At 46.4% G+C, this 10,074-nt stretch overlaps 1 protein-coding gene across 1 annotated transcript; it reads left to right on the forward strand.

Annotated features, from left to right (window-relative positions):
* Window positions 1-8,976, forward strand: LOC139649508 (homeobox protein Mohawk-like; the record flags this gene model as incomplete). Its single annotated transcript, XM_071525931.1, has 4 exons — window positions 1-176; window positions 3,275-3,434; window positions 6,038-6,191; window positions 8,581-8,976. Coding segments are annotated over exons 1-4 (886 nt in total), but the record flags the coding sequence as incomplete, so codon positions are not given.
* Between the last annotated feature and the right edge of the window lie 1,098 nt (window positions 8,977-10,074).

Below are 10,074 nucleotides of genomic sequence, written 5' to 3' on the forward strand. Positions count from 1 at the left end.
ATGAACACAATAGTGTTTAACAAGCTGAGCAGCCAGGTCCTGTTCGAGGAGAAGGCGAAGGAGGTGGAAATGAGCAGCAGAAACTATCTAGAAGTCATCGACGGGCAACATCCAGACCTCCTCTCCAGCAACCAGGCCATCAGAGACAACCAGGCCATCAGGCACAGGAGGACGGGGTATGTGGAGCGCACTGCTGTTATTTAACGCTGGGTGGACCGTGTGTGTGTGTGTGTGTGTGGTGTGTGTGGCTCGTGTTGACTGGAGGCCGGGGACCTCCAGGGGTTCTTGATGGAGGCCTCGAGGAATAGTTTCATTTCACTATTATTTCACTCATTAGACGTTTGTGCAGTGAGAGAGTGTGTAAGAGTGTGTGTTTTGTTATCAGAGGTTTCACTCTCCCTACTGCTATCATCCCACCTACAGTATCGACAGTTATATGATTCTGCACCAAGTTATGTCTAATGACAAAAATCTTCTCAGATCAGATGGGGCTTCTTGGGACAAAATTCTATCCAATTAATGTTGGTGATCAATTGCTGATTTATTTGGGGATCCTTGACTTGAAAAAGTTTGTGAACCCTTGGTCTAAGAATTAATATATAACTTAATTTATGAAATTGTTTGATAAAATTGTAACCTGTGCGTTATTACGCATTTACGCACAAAAGCCATCCAAAAGAGGCTAATAACGTCAGCCAAAATGATTTAAATTCGGATCAATATCCACAAGGAAATGTAGTTTAATGGTCACAATCAAATTAGGAAAATAACATATTCACCAACTTATCATTGCGCATGTAGTTTTCCCATCTCATGCAACATGATCTGATGCTTCCAAAACGGCAGGAAATTAATATTTACCGTTCCCCAACCTGGTCTCCATTTATGTGCTGATGTTCACAGCTAATCTTAAAATTAATAAGTAGGTCATCCGTGTTCGGTAGCGTTTTAAAAGAAGCCTACATCTGTTCCCAATAAATAAATGTGCCCTTCAACTCCCTGTGTGGTCTAGTCAATCACACAGGGGCCCCAGATATTTTTTTTTTATTTTCATTTTATTTTATTTTTCTGTGACAGGGAGCCGGAGTAAGGGAAGACCATGTCATGCTGTTGTGATATTTATTATAACCTGCTTATTAGAGACAGTAGCAGTCTTTACATATGTGTGACTGTGTTTGTGTGTGTGTGTGTGTGTGTGTGTGGGGGGGGTGACCTTAAGAAGCCTCCTCAAGGGGGAAGTATCAGCACTAATCAAGAGTATTAGGAGTCAGTGAACTTACGTGTGTGTGTGTATGTGTGTGTGTGTGTGACTGTAAGGTGCCACCTCAAGGGAAGTATCAGCACTAATGAAGAACATCAAATAATTCCATAGAGGTGTGTGTGTGTGTGTGTGTGTGTGTGTGGTACGTGTGTGTCGAACGGAAATTCAGAACACGGAGCAGGTCTAAAATGTCCTTTAGGATGTTCATACAGGTCTGGATTACAAGGAAAATATTTGTAGAACATGAAGCTCAGGCAGACTTGAGGTTAGAAGAAAATATGTTACATCTGCAGTGGAGCTTTTTTACGCTGAGATAAAGGCAAGAACGGAGCACAGCGCCATACTGACATCTACAGGTTCAAAAAACCTGGAGCTGCAGGTGAGGCTGAATCCCTTACAGCCTACAGCTCACCAGAACCAATAGACTTATAGATCGGCTAATAACTGTAATGATGAATCATTATAATATCCCTATAGGGACTTGAAGTGTGTCTGTGGTCCTCAATAGTGAGTTTATAGTGATTTTATCATACTTTGTGGTGTTTTTATCTCCTATAATATCAATATAAGATTCCTATGAGGACTTATAGTGTGGCTGAGGTATTCAACAGAGAGATTATTGTACTTTATGGTATTTTTTACTTCCTATGGCATCACTAGAATATTCAAATGAGATATCTTTAGGGCCTCGGTGTGATATTTTCATAGCATCCTTCTGAAATGTTTTATAGGATAGGATGTATAATTCACTTTTGTAAGGGAAAACCATAAATACAGCTTTCATTTCCATGCTGTCCTTGGATGTGATTGCGATCCCGCTACATTGTTCTTGAGGCGTTCCTCCCTTGGTGTGAAATGTTAATCTAGCAGAAGCGCTGGCCCGAGCGAAATGTTTTTGTTTGCTCCGCTGCAACGTGTTGGTGGTTTGCGGCACACGCAATGAAAAATAAAGTGCGAGTGTGCCGTTCCCTCTCTGTCTCTGTCTGTCTCCGTCTCTCTCCCTCTCTCTCTCTCTGTCTTGTCTATGTCTCTCTCTCTCTTTCTCGCCCCCTCCCTCAGCTTAATTGCAGTGCTTTTGGGTGAGAAAATTGCACACTATAGAATGTTCACTTTATGTGTCACCGGCTCTAGAGAATTCAGACAGCATCCCAATGCATTTAGGATTTCAATTGCTGCTGCATGACACTGTTTGGTCTGCTTCAGTAAACAGCGTTGTCTTAATTGTCTTTTACGAGTTTGGGCCCAGAATTTCCTTCAAATTTAAAAAAGGGGGCAAACTCATTTAAGTCAAGGCTGTGTCCTGACATCTTGGGCTACTGTCATGCGGAGAATTTTAGGATGCAATGTGTCAAACCTTAAAATTGTCTATTTATACCTAGATTACAATTAAGTTAAAAAATGAATGGCCCTGGTTCAGATTAAGAAAACAGTACCAAAAGCCAAAAATGTATCCCATACTTCATCGCATGTCAACGTATGCCAGGACTATCTAGGTGTGTGTCCTAGCCTACAGCTGAATTAACACACTTTATTACAGCTACATTGAATATTATGCGTGTATTATATCATCTGTAAGGTCTGATTTTATGGCAGCAGAGCTAGGAAAATCTAAAAAGGTTTTGGCTGTTTTCCTAGATCTACCCCTTATTGTACCCTAACGAATAATCACAATATTCCTATTATATTCCTATTGGGGCTTATAGTGTGTCTGTGGTATTCAATAGTGAGTTTATAATGACCTTATCATCCCTTATGGTATTTGGTATGGTTTCAGCATAATATTCCTATAATATTCCTCCAGGGGTTTGAGGAATATTATAGCGATATTTGCATAGAAGGTTTATTCTAGGAGTGCTATAGCTCATTTTTGTCAGGGGAAAGTTATTTCTTATAGGGGTATGCATGTGAAATTCATCAGCTTTACATGATATCCTGTTAATAAGCTTAATGGAGCGTGTTGTAGTTGCAGCCTGGTATTTTGGCTGACACACAGTGCCTGTTCCTCTGGTGCAGGGGTCGTCCCAACGGGGGTAAAGTGCGACACAAGCGCCAGGCCCTGCAGGACATGGCGCGGCCGCTGAAGCAGTGGCTCTACAAGCACAGAGACAACCCCTACCCCACCAAGACGGAGAAGATCCTGCTGGCCCTCGGCTCGCAAATGACCCTGGTCCAGGTAAAGTCCTCTATAATCCCTCCCATCTGCATCTGTTACAGGCTGTGGTCAATAAGTGTTGGTCCAGTGAAGAAGGAAAAATGAAGCTGAGCAAATCAAAGTGGGAGGATTCATCTTGTATTAATGCAAACATGAGTGTAAACCAACAGGGAAAACTGAAATTTGATTTCTGAGATGTTGAGTGTCTGTGTCTAATCTAGTCTGCAATGTTACATTGTAACTGCAGTTGAAATTAGTAGATTTTTTTTAACATCTCATACCTAAAAACACTTGTGTTTGAGTTGTGTTTATGTTAAAGTCCCTGTGTATTGGTGAATATTGATATTTCTATGTTTTTCCAAATGCTACCTGACCGTTGCATTCATCCTTTTTTGTTATTTCACAGTAATGCAGAAACATAGTTGAATTCAGTCTGGAGTCGGTCAGTCAGTAGTTAATATGAATGCAGTTTTCTTGTACCGCCTTCAGATTTATTGCACCATCTATTGCAAGTACAACAGCACAATATTAACAGGAGGAGATTACTGGCCGGGTTTCAGCAACTGACAAAATGGCCACAGAGATGGAACTTAGTTGTGTGTGTGTGTGTGTGTGTGTGTGTGTGTGTGTGTGTGTGTGTGTGTGTGTGTGTGTGTGTGTGTGTGTGTGTGTGTGTGTGTTCTCTCTGGCACGTGCAGCTGCGTATGTACAGTATCATCTGGCTGACAAGGTCATTGATACGGCCTAGAAGTCTGCGGCGGCTACTTCAGGACGCCGGCCACGATGCCTAATCTGGTTCTCATTTTGGGCCTGATGAAGCTGTTTGTTTTGGTGAGGGGGAGCAGAGTGCAGAGGAATGCTTTGTGTTGGACACTGGGATGCTGTGCTGCACACGCGTACGCACACACACACACACACACACACAAACCTAAACTCACACACATGCATTTAAGCTGACACCCTAATTCCAGTAACCGTGTCAAAGGTCTTACTGAGTGGAAGATTTCTTAAAATTGAACAAAGGCGATGACAGGCAGGTAAACTGTTTTCCAACACATTTTCCCTAATATGGAGGGATTTAAAGTGATAATCCATGAGTTTCTCCTTTTTGTTTTAGTATGTTGCTCAGCACTCATCACTGTGGTGTTTCTGCACTGCACTTCCCAGAGATCACCTGTCAATCAAACAGTGTGTCCAGCAACACTGTGACGTCTTTTTCCTCGGATTTTCTGTTGATGCAGTTCGAGATTCTGTAGGTGGCGCTCTGTTCTTTGTCTGTTCAGCCATGGTGGCTATCGCTGCTCATGCTAACTACCCAGTTCTTCTTCTTCTATTTATTCCAAACAAACCGCAAACAAGGGCAGAGGTTTTTTCTCGGGAAAGACCTACTAGACACCGGCTGTTCAAAACGGCAAACGTGAAAGCTTTCATGAACTGGATACAGGTTGTTAGAGCAAAACGGACATTTATTTACATGAAAATGTCGTGGAACGGTACTTCAAAGTTTGAGCCAATAAGGTGAAGCCATCTCCCTTCATCACCTCTGAAATGATGTCCTGGTCATGCTCATCCGTCTCCTCTACGGTACACACAGTGCAGACAAGCCACGGGTGAACGAGCCGGTTTGGCCGCCGCCTCGCCCATTTCATCTCTCCGGGTGTCATCTGGGCAGGCGTGCCATCCTTCTCCCTCTCTCTCTCTCTCTTTCTCTCACCCCATTGACAGCCGTCTTTCCTCCAGTCCTCATTAGCGAGCCGCCTCGCCTCGCCTCGCCTCGCCTCTCCTCGCCTCGCCTCTCCTCCGTCCAAGCCACATGTACGAGACGCCTCGGCCGCCTCTCTCTCTCCCTCCCCGCCGGTGCGCCGCAGCCCCCGGGGCCCCCGAGACAAAGGGATGTGGCGCGGCCTTAGTTAACGAGAAACACGATACCGAAAGAGAGAGCGCGCGCGCGGGATCAGAAAAAATAAGTACTCTAGCATAAGGCCCCCGTCCCAGCCCCTTCATAAGCCGCTTGAAGTCTATTGAGCATGAAAAGTTATTCTAGTATAACATCTAATGGTCTCCCTTCCCAGTGAAAGGGAGAGTGCCGGCTCGAGTGTCCTTTTTATTGCATCTCGAAGACAGTGTTTGGAAAAAATGTATTATTGGAGGGAGGAGAGGCGAGTCCAGAATAAGCACGGGGGGACGTACATCTCGGTCGGAACATTAGTTAATGAAACGTTGCGCTCGCTGGCCGTCCGGCGCTCGGAGGGTGTTAAATGTTTCTGAATGGCTTCGATACAGACTAGATGAAATGCTGCTGTGTCTCTTTGGGTAGGGGCCGCTATTCCCCCCGGAGCTTTCCGGGATGTTTCTTGACGCTCAGCTTCAGAGAGCCGGGTAACTCGCTGCTCTGCAACTTGACTCTGTCTCCGTCTTTGCTTTGGTCTCGCTCTCTCTCTCTCTGAACGAGACTGATGGAAGACAGAGAGCAGACGTTTTCACAAAGGATAGTCTTTGTTTTGCCATGGATGTGGAGGTGTTTGGAATCAAAACAATAACAGATGTCTCTATTTGCTGTGTGCTTCCTTCTATTTCTCTCTCTCTCTCTCTCTCTTTTTTCCCTCTCTCTGTCTCCGTCTCAGGTCTCCAACTGGTTTGCCAATGCCAGGAGGCGACTGAAGAACACAGTGAGGCAGCCAGACCTGAGCTGGGCGCTGCGGATCAAGCTGTACAACAAATACGTCCAGGGCAACGCCGAGAGGCTGAGCGTCAGCAGTGACGACAGCTGCTCAGAAGGTACGGCTTCAACGTCTCAACCGCTTCATGTCCGCTCTCCGTTCAAGGAGCTCCGTTGGCGCGATCCAGCACGACTCTATGTTGTGAAAGCACAGTGGAAAACTCTTGACTCTGATTCCCATTTCCCCTCTCTCTTATCATCCTCCTCTCCTCGCACCGCTTTCGCCTCATTAAAATGTATTCCAGAGTTTCTGCCCGGCTCTTATTGCTTTATCCAGCACTTCTCTGTCAAACACGATCACTCAACAACAGGAATATTTGCTATAGCCAATGTCAATGCCTTGTGGCTCTGACCCCTGACCTCCTTAGTAACGGTTGCTTCTAATATTGATCTAGGAATTTGAGGTTGGAGTCAGTGTAAGTTGCTCTGATTGAAAGCATCAGCTTAAAGCCTTTAATGTAAGTTTGAGGAGTCTTATTGGCAGGCGTTAACACAGGTATTATGTTGTCAAAGCACAGTGGAAAACCTTTCCATCTGCTTAACAGCTCATGTAAATCTCGACATCTGATTGATGATCACTTCGCAGATTTCACAACATCAAAACGGCTCCGGCTTCCAAGTTGAATTGGTCGCACACCCTGACGTGAACTTGAGGCTAGCGGACTATTTATACAGTATGACCGGGAAAAACTCCTTACATCACACTTCTCGCACGCATCTAGCATTATCACTGGAACCGAGGCGGAATGCCCGGCCTCGTCCCTATCTCCCTCTCTGCCCGTCCCAAAGCAGGCGGCCGCTATGTAGCGCCACGCTCTGGGTTTATAAATGGTTGAGTGTGTGACCCAGCCGAGAGACGCCGAGGCCCGCGGGCTGTGACACGCTGTCATTAAGACACCCCGCTGGGCCGACCTCTGTCTCCCAGCCTGCAATTGGAAATGAGTGGCTCTCTTGTCAGCCGTGTATTTATTGCGCACACACACACACAGACACGCCGATCCTCCGGGGAGGAACTGCCTTTTTCTTCCCTCTGACAGCACAAAAAACACGGTGGGGAATAAAAAAAAAAAAAACATATATACTCAAGTCATAGAGAAAGAATGAGCAGAGAAGAAGAGCTGTGGTGTCACTCGATGATCCCTAATTAAGTTTTAGAGGAGGAGAGACAGAGAGTGCGGCCGGGACAGGAATGCGTGCATGGTGTTTGCATTGTGTCCGCCGCTGGCCAACTGTACCACCGGAGGCTCTGTATATCTTCCCGAATCTTCTCCCTGTCACATTATGGTTATGAAGCTATCCGCAGCCTGCTCCCTCTCCTGACCCTTGCGCTAAAAGGCCCTCCATTATGTTTGTAAGCCTGTGCTTTTGTCCCAGAGGCTATTTACGGGGGCCAAACCTGACCCCACTGACCCAGAGAGCATTCCTCTTACTGTCCTGAAATGGTCCCGCGGCCAGCTTGTTTTAGAGGATCCAAGAACGCTCGCTGGTTGTTCGCTGGACGGGATCCGGGCAGAGAAGCACCAGAGAGGGGGAGGCTGCGTTCGGAGAGAGGCCGCAGGCCCCCGGATGTGACGGAGCTCGTGAAAGACGCGAAGCAAAACACCGTCAGTGGATTTTAACGACAGCTCGAATGTATTGTTGCTCTTACACGTCGCCGGAGGGGGGATCGGTTGTGTTTGGAGAGGAGATGGCGAAGCTGGACGTAGCGCTCCTCGAATATCTACCTCAGACAGCGCAGAGGAAGGAAAGCAAATACTGTCCCTCCATGTGGTTCTGATATGTGGAAGCTATAATTATAATTTGGCCCAGACTGAATCAAAAGTCCGACCTGCCCAAATTACCCAATTACAGTCTTGGCAGGGACAGTATCTAGAGTGAAGTTCCCCCTGATTTCAATCCCGCCAGAGGATATCTGGTTTTTCAGCACCGTGTTTTATCTTTCCTCCAGTTTCTTTCATCAGGTAGGGACCCGTACTTTAATTCGATCTGTTCGGCCGCAGAGCTCCCTGGAAATTATTTATTTCTGCGGAGGAATAGCGGGGCAATGTGCTTTTCATGGAGAGGAAATAGACTGCCATCCGTTATGGTTTGGTAATGCGTCTTAAGTCTTTGCTGGGGCTTGCTGCTCTTGAGGCGGTGCCAACTGGAGGGCAGAGGAGCGGAGCTGCAGGTTGAAGTTTCCCTGCCCTGGCATCCAGGTCCAAGATTAGCTCAAAGTAGAGAACTAGAACTTGAATTGAGTCACTAGGGACGAACAAACAAAGCTGTCTATATATCAGTTTGAAAATAATATAAAAAATGCTGGGAAATTTGCCTTTTGCTTTGGAAAATGTATTTCTGCACTGCATCGTAGAAAAAAAAGAAATCTAGATCTTTCAAAACAGACTGCATTTTTTAAATTGTATTAACAATAATATTCTCTCTTCTTCTCCCCCCTCGATGCCTCAGACGGAGACAACCCCCAGAGGACACAGAGCAGCCCGGGCGAGTTCAGCAAGCCCATGTACCAGAGCGTCATCAAGAAGGAGGGCTCCTCCATGGTGGGCATGGGCATGGGCATGGGCATGGCCATGGGCATGGGCATGGGCATGGGCATGGGCGCGGGGCTGCGGTCGGCCGCCGAAGCCGCCTCGTTGGCCGAGGACTACGTGTCTCCGCCCAAGTACAAGAGCAGCCTGCTGCACCGCTACCTGAACGACTCGCTGCGCCACGTGATGGTGGCCAACGCCGTCATGGACGCCCGCAAGAGGAACCACTCCGGCTCCTTCAGCTCCAACGAGTACGACGACGAGCTGCTCTCGCCCTCGTCCTCCGAGGCCGAGGCGAACTTTGTTTATCGGGCTGGTAAGGAGCCACATTTCTCGCATTCTTTCCCTTCGAGAGTCTCCCCTCGCACACACGACATCCTTCACTTTCTTCTTTTTTTTTTTTGGGCCCCTCCATCTGCACATTTTGTTTTAATTCCTGCATCTGGCCCATTATCCTCGGCACTGTCTGCCTCTCTCCCTGTCTATCTGCCTGTCTGTGTATTCCACTTCCACTGCTGCCGTCTCCCACTGCTCTCCTCTCTCTCTCCCTCCTTTCATTTTATATGGTATCTGTGCTACTTAATGTGATACTTGTGGCTGCTGAAATGGAGATGCAGCGAAGAGGGCCCCAAACCTTAAAATGAGCATTATATTAGATTTAAGCCAGACCCCTGTGTTTCTGCACAAACACACTGACACACATTCATACACACCCACCCCATGAGCACATGTACAATCACTACACACACACACACTCTGCCTAGCGGTCTCTCACTCTCTCCAACCAAGCACACGCAGAGGAATTCCCCCCAGCCTGCTCCTCTGACCAAGGTTTAAGAGGCCAGACACAACAAGGCCATGTGTAACATGCTCTCTCTCAGACTACTGTTCGGCATGCCTTTGATCCTGCCATGAGGTCTTACTGAGGGAGCAGGGGCAAGGCAAACAGGCTGTGTGTGTACATGTGTGTGTGTGTGTTCTCAGATATGGAAAAGCATGCATTTCTCTTCAGAGAGAGTGAGTTCTACCCCTCAAAAAAAGAAAGACACATATTCAATCTCTTAGATACAAGAATATGAGTGAATGTGTGAATTTCCTACAGGATAAATACCATTGTTTCTTTAAGTTTGTGCCAATTATCTAGGTTGCCCCTCTCCTTCATATTATTCCTGGTTTGTCTGCACACAGTCAGCATAGTTGGAGATATCGGGGCTCGTTTCCCTGCCTTCAGAAGAAGCCATTCATTCTCACACAGTATGACAATTTCCCATTTCATACATACTGCCTGGGCAAGTATGAACAACAACTTCCACAGACTTAAATGTTGCCCAAGCTTGATAATCCATCACCTTAAACATGACGCTTTAATTTGGTTTTGTCAGAGTGTCTGTTTTATTGTTATTTCATTCCGCCG

The sequence above is a fragment of the Centroberyx affinis genome, unplaced genomic scaffold, assembly GCF_046629955.1.
Source record: "Centroberyx affinis isolate AG114_WGS23_722 - 3 ecotype Tasmania unplaced genomic scaffold, CSIRO-AGI_Caff_v1 ptg001367l_1, whole genome shotgun sequence".
Lineage (NCBI taxonomy): Eukaryota > Metazoa > Chordata > Actinopteri > Beryciformes > Berycidae > Centroberyx > Centroberyx affinis.